This window comes from Sinocyclocheilus anshuiensis, unplaced genomic scaffold, assembly GCF_001515605.1.
Source record: "Sinocyclocheilus anshuiensis isolate Anshui unplaced genomic scaffold, SAMN03320099.WGS_v1.1 scaffold2215, whole genome shotgun sequence".
Taxonomy (NCBI): domain Eukaryota; kingdom Metazoa; phylum Chordata; class Actinopteri; order Cypriniformes; family Cyprinidae; genus Sinocyclocheilus; species Sinocyclocheilus anshuiensis.
Genome location: NW_015536640.1, coordinates 83,935 through 97,792, shown reverse-complemented (window position 1 = coordinate 97,792; position 13,858 = coordinate 83,935). Strand labels below are relative to the sequence as shown.

At 37.5% G+C, this 13,858-nt stretch overlaps 1 protein-coding gene across 1 annotated transcript in view; it reads right to left on the bottom strand.

Annotated features, from left to right (window-relative positions):
- The window catches only part of LOC107654224 (neuropeptide FF receptor 1-like), a 24,435-nt gene that overhangs the window by 2,240 nt on the left and 8,337 nt on the right, over nt 1–13,858 (bottom strand). Inside the window, exons 2-4 of the mRNA XM_016441217.1 lie at nt 4,992–5,344; nt 4,403–4,494; nt 5–372 (exon numbers count right to left, since the gene is read on the bottom strand). Coding sequence (XP_016296703.1) covers nt 5–372; nt 4,403–4,494; nt 4,992–5,344 — 813 coding nt within the window. The remainder of the gene's footprint in view (nt 1–4; nt 373–4,402; nt 4,495–4,991; nt 5,345–13,858) is intronic.

Here is a 13,858-nt window from a genome sequence, read left to right as displayed (position 1 = left end):
CTGCTGATCGTTCCCAGAGATCACAGAGGTGGTGTAGAGTTTGATCCCGATGCGTCCGTACATGAGCGTGATCAGGGTGAGGGGAATGAGGTAAATGTGCGCAAACAGGACGGTGGTGTAGACTTTCCTCATCTGTGGGCTGGCCCAGTTCTCGAAGCAGGAGAACAGCGGGTATGTGCGGTTGTAGTCTTCATCGTGGACCATGTAGTGATGCTCCACTCTCTTCACGGTTAACGTCACCGCCGACGGACACATAATCACCACCGCAAGCCCCCAGATCATCACTATGGTCCCTTTGGCCACCAGCAGGGTGAGTTTGGGCCGGAAGGGGTACACAATGCAATGGAACCTGGAGGAGATTGGAACAGAGCTCTATAATAAACTCTATACAAGTTTGAGTTTTTCTGTAATCATTTTCTTCCTCTCACATCATTAGAAATGTTTTCGTCTCACTCCCCCTCTTATTATTCACTCTATTTCATCATAAAAACACAATCTATATATCTTTATGTACACCTATATTCTGAACTAGGGTTGCAAAAAGGTGGAAAATTTCCAGTAAATTTCTGAAACATTCCAGTAAATTTGGAAACTTTCCAGGATTTTTTGGAATCTTCCAAGGATGTTTGGAAAGTTTCCGGAAATTTACCGGAGATTTTCCACCCCTTTGCAACCCTATTCAGAACAGACCAGAGAAATGGTTAAAAAAAACTTTCTCAAACAGGATTTGACGTTATGCACATTAAGAATTGTGCTTTTTAAAGCACTTAACCACTTACTGGGTTAATCTCTCAATGTCCAGGTCACATTTCAGCCCAAAATCAAATCAAATAAATAAATAAATAAAAAGAAATTATACTTTGAACAAAGAAAAGTAAGGCTTTCTTAAAACCATTAAGATTATTTTTGCATTATTATTACTATGGCAATTAACCACATTTCCCCCCATATTGACATTTTTTTTTTTTTAAGTCTTAATCAAATCAATAGTGACTCTCATCATACCTTTGTCATTATACAAATTTATGTCCTCATTTGTCACAAAAACACGCACACACTCTCTCGCGCACACACACACACACACACGCACACACACACTCTCTCCCTCTCACTCACACACACACACGCATACACTCTCTCTCTCTCTCTCTCACAGACACACACACACACACACACACACACACATCTTTTAGGTGACAGATTGCTGAATGCAAAGAGAGGGAAAGATTCTTTTCGTTTTATCAGCAGGATGTCTCGGCTGAACGCTGCAACTGTAATATCAGAGGAGTTAAAGAAGATTCTCCTCAATCTTTTCCATGTACACAAGATGCTTGCAAAAACTTCTGCTTGGCAGGAAGATGCAGGGTTTGTTTTTTTCTTACTTCACAACAAGGTCTCCCTCAAGAACAAAAGTTTCAGCTGCCCCCATTTTTCCTGACCTTGCCTCACAATACTGAATTTCCTCTAACATTAATAGATCTATTCACTTATATTGCTAATGACTCCGTGGGAAATTATTCACTTATAACAGTAATGACTCAAGTCGTTCAGCATACTTATACCATGTGAAATGATCTTTAATAATACTGTGGAGAAGCAGAAATAATATTGCAATGCTATTGGCTATGGACATATTCAAGTTGCATTGACATTTTTATCAGGACAGCAGTTATTTTAGCAGTTATTATCAGTAATGCATTCAAGGAATTCAAGAATTCAAGGTACTCATTTTCTCAGTTTCTCTTGCATTCCCTGGGAAACTACAATCACTGATGCAAATTCCTATACTGGCCAGATGAAGCAGGAATAAACAGACACTTTAGCACTATTCAGATGTTTTTTAACCAGGAATTTACTGGGGTATAATGGAGCTGCAATCCGCTGAACTCGTTATGGGAATTACACAAGGACACATGACCATTATCATGACTCTAACCGGCCATTTTTATTGAATTGCACACAGATTATCAGTTTGAATGAGTCTGATGAGTCATTCACTCAATGAACTAAATCCAAATAAACATATGATTCACTTACTAAGCTAAAATCATTGCTTTCAGTCATATCATATACTTGAAATGAAACATACTTAATGAGACCTTGAGGTTTGTGAAAAATTAAACCAGCATAATTTTTTTTGGGTTGCACTTTATTTTACAGTATGTTTACTTACATACGTACAGTGTACCTAAGGGTTAGTAACTACAAGGGTTAGTACTTCAAGATTAGTTCCTAGTTATTACCAAGTTATTGTAATTACTATATAATAAGTAGTACATAGTATGTACAGGCGGACAAGGACTGTAAAATAAAGTGCTGCCATTTTTTCTATATTCATTATTTCTTTGATGAATAGAAAGTTCGGTTACACTATATTTTAAGGTGTCCTTGTTACAGTGTACAGAGTAATGTTACTTTAATTGCATGTACTAAGCCAGGGTTTGGCTTAGGGTTACTTGCATGTAATTATGCATAGATAATTGTTATTATAATAGTAAAAACATGTAACGTGTAACAAGGACACCTTAAAATAAAGTGTAACCAAAAGTTCAAAAGAACAAAAAAATTAATTTGAAATAGATGGGTTTTTTTTGTAACAATGTAAAAGTCTGTACTGTAACTTTTTGTTCAATTCCTTCTTCTCTTTTTATTTTTAAACCACTGTGTTGACAGATTCTGTGTGGGCCTATTCCAGCACCATAATGTGCAGATTTTGGACAGCCAGGATGGGTGGTTTAAAGACACCTTGACATTAAGACATCTGGACTGGACAGAGAAAAAGAAAAACAGAGGCCAGTGACCAGTGAGCTCTTGTGTCCTGTGGTCTCTCTGTGAAGCATCAGTAGCCCACAGCGATTCCATGCTTATGAAGAAAGCGATCAATACAGCCAGTTCTGTTCTCACTGGAGGCCATTCACGAGAGAAGATTGCAATCATAGTCCAGAATAAACAATCGTGCCACTCATCCTCTACACAATAGGTACGCACAATGTTTTCAATCAGAAATTATGATTCATTGAATGCAATGCAATGCAATGTCGCTTTGGATAAAAGCACCTGCCAAATGCATAAATGTACATGTAGCTAAAGAACTTCAGAATAGTGAAAGATACTTTTTTATCTTGGAGCCCTTTATTATAGAACCTGAAACTGTACTAATGTGGTTTTGCGGTAATTGTGTCCTATACGAGATTTTTGTGCGTTTGCTACTTCAGGGAAAAAAGTGTTATTTTTATATCCATTGTAGGAAGTGACCATCTCTAAAGCAATCAGAGATGCTGCATGTGAGCTTATCGCAATGGACACTTTAGTGAGTCACGTACGAAGATGCAGCTCTCAGTTCTCTATAAGAGCGTGCAGGCGTAGCTTTAACAGAGGGTTGATGAAGGAAACATAAAGGACAATGTGCAGTCATTATCGCAAAAATCAACATAAAGGTAATTTATGGGGTATTATGTGCAAGATGTTTTTGTGGTAATTACATTTCCCCTGTCCCTGTTTATTTACAGTTGGCAAGGGGCATGAAAATCCTTCCAGACTGCTAAAAGCAAACATTGCACGAGTGTAAAAAAAGACTTGATGTTTTCCTGGCCGCTGCATTTCATTGAATAATCAGAGGTGATTTTATTCACCGCAAAAGTTTTGTCTGGTCCAAGAAAACTATACTACTCACTGTTGCTGGTTTGCATCAGCTCTATATTTTAAAACAACAACAACAAATAAAGAGATACGTTTTATTTATGGTTAACCTATTAGCAAGAATGTTTGGTAATACTCTAGAATAGGGAACACTTATTCACTATTAACTACGACTTTTCCCTCAATAAATTCCTAATTTGCTGCTTAGTAATAGTTAATAAAATAGTTGTTAAGTTTAGGTATTGGGTAGGATTAGGGGTGTAGAATAAAGTCATGTAGAATAAGTCATGCTTAATTAGTACTAATAAATGGCTAATATTTTAGTAATATGCATGCTAATGAGCAACTAGTTAAGAGACCCTAAAATAAAGTGTTACCTAATTTTTTTATTAGAATCATTAAAAATAGTTTTATTCATATTTACTATATTTCACATTTTAATTTCATTGCATTCAATCCACTTAAATTTGTAAAACTGTAGTAAATGTAATCCATTAATCCATTGTTTATGTTTTCATCGTATTATATAATTTATTTAATCATATTTTATTATAGCATTCATTAATATTTTTAATTTGTTTTATTTTAATACTTTCAGTTTTTGTATTAATTTTAGCTGAAGTTTTAATCATTTTATTAACCACTTTTGTCATTTTTATTAATTTTCCTATTTAGCTTTAATTTATTTTTATTTCGGTTTTAGTTTTAGCCAACAATAACAACAACAACAAACGCCATAAGGTTCAGTTTGGAGCCCACTGACTTTCATTGTAAGGCAGCTGAAACACTGTTCAAAAATATCTCTTGCAGAAGAAAAACTATCAAGGCCAGGCATGCTCTGCTCCAGAAAGCAGCCTAGTCAACACAGACAACTTTTTGCAAACGTGATACAAGAGAGTATGTTTTTGTCCTCATTGTGTGACAAAGTTAATGCAGTTGCTCAGAACGAGCAAAGACACGCGCCAACCAGCAAAATGTGCTCAGAAAGAACGTTTGCTGTTCTGACCCAAATCCAATATTTGATTAGAGCCTTTTGTTCTATAGAGCCAATAAGTCCAATAGAAAGAGCAAACATAGGAACTGACATATGTGCTGCTGCCATTGAATGTCAGAATAGGTCAATGCTGCATGAGTATTAGCACTAGATTTAGAAATGTGGGACTGATGCACAAGCTGTCGTAATGCAGTGGATAAGAGCAAGCCGGCCTCGGGTTCAGCGCAGTAATAAGAGAGATCTGCTCTGTGGAGAGATGCTCAACAGGTATGCTTTTTGCCATGAGTGCTGGGGAAGGTTTACAGACAGGAATAAGATGTTTTTTTCTCATTCATTTTTTTTTCTGTGTGTGCGTTACCTGTAATGAGGTTGTCCACCAGGGTTGTCGGGATGCAGAAAACGCCCACCAGAAGGTCGCTCACGGCCAGGTTGAGGATGAAGAGGTTGGTGACTGTTCTCATCCGCCGGTTCTCCAGCACAATCAGACACACCAAGCCGTTTCCCACCATGCACAGCAGGAAGATGAAGAGGTAGGCCACGGTCAGGGCGGCAGCCACAGGTAGAGAGTGCTGGTAGTAAGGGTAGTAGATGATAATGGTGTGGTTGGTGACGTTACTGTTGTTTGCGTAATCATTCTGGAGGCTGCTGTTCAAATAGAGTGCGGGAAGCTCTTGCAACATCTCCATTTCTGCTGTGCCTCTTGCTATGCACCTGATGGCGAACACAAATCACACACACACACACACCACAGAGCCCATTCAAATCAAAACTGTCAAAATGGAGACGAAAAGATGACTTTTCAGTGTAAAATGCATTCGTACAAAGAATTTGGGCACAGCAGTGCGTCAGGCTAATGGGAATGTGCAGTCACTTTCTACAGATGCGTCTGATGCGTGCCTAAGAGACTGTTCATTGCTCATTGTTCATTGTTTTTTGTGATTTTATGCATAGTGAGTTTGAAACAGTTCATGCTGTTTGTGAAAATGTACGTACTGTACGGACAAAAATTGCTTTCGAAAAATACATTTGTATTTCCAGAAGAAGTCAACAAAGCTTGCAAGGCAGAAAAAAAATGCATTTTGCACTATAAACACATACATAAACACATACATACACACACACCCACACCCACACTCACACACACACACACACACACACTCAGGTTTGTTTTTGTGAAAAGTGGGGACATCCCATAGGCGTAATGGTTTTTATGCTGTACAAACTGTATATTCTATTGCCCTACACCAACCCTACCCCTAAACCTACCCCTCACAGGAAACTTTGTGCTATTTCAGATTTTCAATACACTCCATTCTGTGTGATTTATAAGCGTTTTGAAAAGTGGGGACATGGGGTAATGTCCTGAAAAGTCACCTTCTCCTTGTAATACCTTTCCACAATTGCCCTTCATTTATAATGGGTAACAGCCTTTTTAGCTCCAACTTAAAATATTCAGCACTTTTTTCTGCACTTCTATCTTCTGCACAATTTGTTCTTTTTGATTTTTATGACAAATTTGACAACTCTTTAGTGTATTCCTGCCACCTATGGGAAATTCTTGTTAAAACACACAAACACACACACACACACACACACACACACACACATAAAACTCAAACACACACGCACACACACACACACACACACACACTCAAACACACACACACTTTTGTGACTCATTTTTTTGAAACTCTAAACACAAATTCATAATTTCTCACCCAATTCCCCATACTTCCTATTTTCAGGTCAAAATTAAGCTCTCCACTCAAAACTATTCAATCCTGCTGAAAAAAACAAACTTCGCCCTCAGACATGACACACAAGTCCTCAGAAACACACACACCACAACACAGTCTACAACACAGTCTTACAAACTAATGAGATCAATTCAGAACACTGTTGCAAAAACCTTCTTTTGGCAATCAGGTATCATTTTACAGCTCAATGTCTATTACAGTATACAACATAATTAGAGCAGATACATGTTACAGTAAATATAGCAGATACAGTGAAATTCAACAATAAGCTTTACAGTAAGAAAATATTATTTTCATTACACTGCTGTAAAGCGATCTTACAGTACAGTAGATGAAAAACACTAGAAAGGAAAAGGTCAAATACCAAAGAATTGCATATAAACACAACAGAATATAGAGTCATCTCTCAGTTCTGCAAAAATACAGTACATGTAAGACGTACTGTACTTGGCTACAAATCAGTTCAGCAGTTATGAGTTTGAGGGTGTGCAACTTGTTCGTCAGTATTTACTGTACATATATATAAAAAGCAAAAGTTCTCTCATCTGAAGTACTGCTACTGTTCTGTCATTATATTTGATCTGTCAGTAGTATTGAAAGCCTGTAGGCCAGCTGTCCTCATGCACAAGAACATGATCAACTTCAGCGCTGTGTATTTCATCAGGAATAAATGTCCTTTGACCCCGTCCCCTTCAGGTTTCTTTCCCCTCCTCTTCCTCTTTGTCTCCCACTAGTAGGATTCATTTTCCAAATCACATAATCAGCTGTGCTCCTTTTTATATCATCCTGAGATTCTGAGCTGTGTCATCAGTTTTGCTGCTGAATGTTCACACATGGATAAATGTGTGCTGTTTGTGTTCATTTTGTGATTCTTGAGGTAGTTATATTGTGTGTTTGTGTTTGCTAAATGAGAACATGGTTAAACCTGTGCAAAACGATGTCGTTCTTGTGTAGAGTTTAGATGAAAACACTGAGCAAATTGGAGCGTGTGTGAAATTGGAAAATTGTGCCAAACGAATCAGTTATAGTGTGTTAGCAATCCAGAAAAACTGTAAAAATAACTGCAGTGCGAGTATACGTTTAGGTTTTAAAAGGATGGTTTAGATTTAGGTTTTGGTTATACAACACATCTTGTTTAGATTCAGAAGCAAAAAAGACGACAAATTACAATTCAGTATGCAAATGATGATGATGTCATCGCTTTCAGTGGTGGAATACTGAACATTCTATGCAAGTTAAAGGCACAATATGTAATTTTCGCCGCTAGAGGGCGCGTATTCAAAACAAACAAAGAGACAAAGGCGTAATTTGATGAGGCAGTGACTGAGTGTGGAATCATGGGAGTTGTGGTCTTCATCCGCACAGCCGATGCAATCCGACGGGATTCGGGCAGAAATCATGTTCATGGATGAGCTGATGATTTATTAACGTAGTAGAATGAAGTAGGGTGAGGCTGAAAGCCGTCGAAGCGAAACGAGGTGCTGAACGAGCGTGACACACGGCTTATTATGCCACAGTCGAGCGCTTCCGCTGCTTCCGGTCGTGCGTATATGGGGTAAAGCAGCGCTGTTTTATCATACTAGATACATTTAGTTCTGTTATAATGCTACTCTGTACAGTCGTCACCGGTCTATTAAAACACACAACATATTAAAGCGTCTTCGGTGTTTCCATGTTTTCTACAAAACAAAACCGGAAATCGAGGGGTTATGACGTCATTAGCAGGCGACATAATGACACTATAGACACGCTCCGTGTCACTAGTTAAAATTGCTTATTTCTCTGGATTTAAACATTCTTCGAAACATTTGGGATAATGTAAGTACACAAGTCAGCAAAATATATAACACTGTTGTAGTGGTTTTTGGATATTTTAATTTAAAAATCTTACATGTTGTGCCTTTAATAGGGGATTTTTATTTTTAATATTTTAGCACACCTATGGCTTAAATTATTTTTTTTTTTTTAAAAGAGAGAGAGATTGGGATTGAGTCTGTACATTCACTGGTGTGGGCTGAATAATTTCATTAGTTGAATAGCTAAAGTTATAGAATGGTGGTTTAGAAGTTCTAGCTAGATTGCCGAAGGAATATCAACACACTGCCAACTTAAATACGAACGCCTATAGAATTAATCGAAGTGAAATAGTTTTGTGTTTGAATTATGATGGAGAAAAATATGTTTTTCTTTATGCTTGTGCAGGTCTGCCATCCTCTTTTTTCCCCCAGGTACAGATATATACAGACAGTAATATATGTAACACAATAAACGGCATTGTGAGCGAACATTGACTGGAGAGATGCAATTGAAATCTGTGACCTTGCAGCACTAATTGTTCTTCTGTTTCCATTGCTTTCAAACATGAGCACACTGTAAAGTTTTGTACTGTATGTTCTTGTAATTAAACTCTTGAGTTCAGCTGCGAATAAAACCCACAAGGTCTGAATTTCTCCAGCCATTAAGGTCCTGAGAACAGCATGTTGGAGCTGGAGTTGCGTCCTGTGGTGCAAAACTGTTGAATTTGCAGCACGTCCTAAAACAATCGAGGGAGACATGCTGGGAAGTGAGAAAGTAAATACCCTCAGTGTTCTGTATCAATCTCTGTCTCCGCTAGAACTGAAGGTTTGTCTGTGTGATTCAGGAGACACTGTCTGCAAGGTTGCTGTAAATAACTAGATAGCCATGCTCACTTTTTCAGTTTAAAGCTCCAGTATTCTGTCCAACCTTAGAACAAATTCATTAAAAATCTTCACAGCATTCACTGCATATGCTGTATTAATTAAAATATTTTTAATAGCTTAATTGAATTGATCTGTCTTATTTAAGAGATACTGCAAATCAGATTCAATTAAGATTTGACTCTCTCCATCTTGCCTTGTCCGAAGAGCTTTGATCGTTTTTTTTCTTCTGTGACCTTTTTTAAATGTGAGCAATGTAAGGAGTTCTGAGTCCTTCAGTCTAAAAGCCTCACTGACAGCTGACAAAAAATGTATTTGCACGTCTCATTCTTTCAATTAATTCTGTTTCAAACCACGTGAATTATGTTAATCACACGATTCATTTTAATCTCTCTTTAAGTGTAATCAGAAATGCAAATACAGAGGAAACAACAGCATTACGTCATTCAGATTGAGATTGTGAGAGGCTGGCAGTCATTAATTTCATTAGTAGCAGAGAATAACAGATGATGTGAATCTGTTTCCTCAAGTATCGTGTGATTTGTTCAACTTATCATTTGGTGCAACATATAAAATAACCAATCAATTAGTAAAAATTGTTAAAGAAGTTTAATGGTCAGTAATGGACTTTCAAAGTGAGACAATGGGGCAATTCTAGAGGCTTTAAAGGTAACAAATGTGGCATGTTTGTAAGAAACAAATTCATCAAGACATTTAACTTGAAACTGTTGCTTCTGGCTAAAATACACATTCATAATCCATAATCCAATTCATAAAGCTTCCTCTGTTGTCCTCACCATTCCACTCACATATTTGTTTAGAGCTGTTTTTGCTTGTGCGGTGCAGATTTCTCTCTTGATTCAGACAAGACATCTTTTTCACTCTACAAAGCAATCATCACACAAAATTGTGTGCAATACCTCGTGCAATACAATAACTATCTATACGATCTGCTACGAAAGATCTGTGCAATACTAAATTGTCAATTGATCACTACTAATGCCATTAGTATGCAAAACAATGCAGCAGTTACTGCTCCTCTGTTATGTACAATTAGTGTACAATGCTCAGTACTCCGCATAGCTTTTGTACTTTATACATCACTATGCAGTAGCTGGCTTATTTTGCACTACTGCCTTGACTGTACTTGTTTTGTGTGTATTGTTGTAGGTAATCTTATTTAGATTAAATATATCCTGATTAAATTGGATGCTTAGCTTGCACTAAACTCTAATTTTGCTGTACTTTGTATAGTGAGAATAAAAAATCGTGTATATTATGGACAGAGGACTTGTACTATAGTAATTTTAATAGATTTGAAGTTAAACTCATCATAATGATGGATTTGTTTAATACACACATGCAGATTTTCACTTCTCCAGATGTTAACTGATGGACTGGAGTGGTGTGGATTACTTGTGGATTATTGTGATGTTTTTATCAGCTGTTTGGACTCTCATTCTGACGGCACCCATTCACTTCAAAGCATCCATTGCTTAGACACTGATGGAAATATACATTTCTCAATGAAGAAACAAATTCATCTACATCTTGAATGTCCTATGGGTGAGTAAACTCTCAACTAATTTACATTTTTGGGACGAACTATTCCTTTAAATCAATTTAGATCAGTAAAATTAGTATAAATCAGTCTAGTATAATACCTATCAGTTTTCTTCAAAATGATGCCTTTTCTCATATCGGTATTTTCACATCAGTAGCCAATTTACATAAGTTAATCAACATGAAGCGAGATTTTCCAGACAATCAGGCTGTGTTATGATGCATTTATAAGTCAAATTCCTCATCATGTGAGGTATACGTCTAACGCTGCCATCACTAAGGAACAGAAAAGACAATAAAATGTCTTTTCAGAACCAATTATATACTGTAACGGAATTCACTTACATTAAGTCTCCGCAACTTTTTTTTTGTCTTTTTTTTTTGTATCAGCTACAACACACCTGTTATAGTATTACTTCTCCATATCTGGCTGTTGATTTTATGTCATTCGCTCAGTGTAATTTGTGGTTAATTGAAAGTGATGTTGTCTTCACATTCTACAACACTTTTCTATTGTATAATGGCCCCTATTTTGCCCAAATTGAATGGAACTGCGCCATAAGTTCACTTAATTGCACGGAAGTTCACTTCATTGTCTTGCAAAAGTTCACTGGAAAGGCCAGAACTGACTGTACAAATATTATTGTGAAGCACACTCTTTGTTATTTTCCTTACCAGAAAGTCTTGAGCATGCACCGGTTGATTGATTGATTGCAATCTTCAGACCATTTGATCAATCATCTTAGCGAGCAGTGAATTGTCATGCAGTCTGTCTTCCATTTCGCTTTGTGATTCATAGGAAATGCTTCGGACTTACTGGTGTTAAAGACCACCCAGAATATAATAAACAGCTCGATGCCCAGCGTTAGTAATGTTACACTCAGAGCCGTCAAAAATATCCAGCTTTGTCAAAGAATGCACAGCAAGATGCATCACAGCAGGCTTTGGGGGTTCAATGTTCTGAAAGACTGAGCCTCTTATATTAGCAGAGGGCATTAGAACTGCTGTATAAAATGTCACTTCATGATTTCGACTTCTGATAGAGCTGTCGGGGGGCCTCTTTGAGAAGAAAGCCTGCAGGACTGGACTCTATATTGGTTCCTAGAGATTTGCCACTGTTTTGTCATGGCTCCCCCAGTGCCTCTGAGATCTAAGTGAAACCTTTTGCAAAAACGTACACATATGGCAACATGAGACTGCCTAGAGGGCCAATGCACAAGAGGATATTTTCATCTTTTTTGTCAGGGGACCACCTTAATGTCGACTATACAGACGTTACGATGCATTTCCTGTTATGATATTGTGGAGCAGTGGAAGAAAAATAAACGGTTCAGGAATTGGCACTGAGTCAGACTTAAAGTGCCCCTGTTATGTTATTTGAAAGGATCATAATTTGGTTTTGGGAGTCCCCAACAACAGGTTTACATGCATGCAAAGTCAAAAAATGCTTTAATTTTCTCATAATATGCAATTATAAGATAGTTCCTATAATATTTCTCAAGGACTTGGAAAAATATCCATATTCAAAACGTAATAATTACTTTAATGTAGCTTGCACTCACTGTTGTACACAGAAGCAGCTCCGGGCGGATGACGTATGAGTTCAGCGTTGCGCATGCGCCGCTCAGAAGTGACGCACGCGGAAACGCAGCGGAGAGATAAATAACTCCGACTGGATTCGTCTGAAAAAGAAAGTCATATACACCTGGATGACTTGAGGTTGAGTAATTAATGTACTAATTTTCATTTTTGGGTGAACTAACCCTTTAACTGCTGCTTTCTCACTGCTGTCAGGTTTTGTTGTGTTTATTTCGTTATTGGACGCCAAACGCCGCTCAGCTTGACTGATTGCACAGACACTATTGGAAGAGAGCTGAACTGGATGATGACATCACTGAATCATCAATGAATTAACTGAAAAATGACTCTTTGTTATTGTACTCTTGCATTATTGACAGACTATTTTCCCGTTTAACACTGTAAAGCTGCTTTGACACAATCTGTATTGTATAAAGAGCAATAGAAATAAAAGTGACTTGACTTGACAGGTTCAGCCGCGTTTGAGTCTTCTTCTCTCGAATTGCATCCAGGAGTGCTTAATTACAGCATCACACTGGTCAAACCACATTATTGCAGGCTCTTACATTAGGTCATATTTTTTCCCACAACAAAAATATTTGTCGTCAATGACAACTAATCGTTTCAGCCCTAGTCTACTACGTACAGCTCATGCCGGTAATGGAGCATAGTAAAGACCCAAAACGACATATTTTACACACTCGACAAAACATTAAAGCAACTATTAGTAATCATACTTACATGTCCACGCAGAACGTAGGCGGGCATTATGCAAATGTGGTAAATTGTGACGTGTGAACTTCACATAAATGGGATTCGAATTTCAAACGATTAATTTTAGCAATTCAGAGTCGACTCTTTCTTTAGTTTTGAGAGACAATAACTTTATTTATGATGCACTTTCAGCTTACATTCACATGTTACACACCGCATTAAAGGTCATTTTCAAAAATCCATAATAAGTGCACTTTAAAGAAGTGTGTTGCTGCACATTCTTTGTTTAGCTTACTTAGCCTATTTGTTGTTAGTGACCTAAAACTGAAATCTGTTCAGTATTTATTGCAGATTTTAACAGGAAAATAATTTTTTAGTCCTATTTCCAGATGAAAAAAAGTCTTCTTTTTTATATATATCTTTGATGGCTGGCCTCACTGGTAGGTATTTAGATAAGCCTGGTTCCACTCAAGCCTAAATGAATGAAAGTCTCCTCAAAACTTGCCCTTAAAAGTTGGGGGAAAAAATTAACTAGATGTGGGGGTATGGGCCTTAATTTATGCACATCTTTTCACCTGGACATAGGTCTTGATAATGTTTTGTTATATGTTGCAATTAATCGTGATGCATATAGCATTTTTGATTATATTTAGTAAAAAATCTGCCTGTTCAAGTCAAAACCTGATCCCATTGAATGGGAATAGAATGTAAAGGGAAAACGTCTCGGTTACATATGGTAACCCTCGTTCCCTGAAGGAGGGAACGGAGACGTCACGTCGGTGACCGACGAATTGGGATATCGCTCCGATTGACCAATCTACTAATACACATATAGCATCCGTTTAGGTGTATATGGAGAACTGGAGGTTATTGTAACCCTCTTGGAAAGGCAAAAGTCTGCCGGGGAAACACGGGCTCTATGGCTATACCGTGGG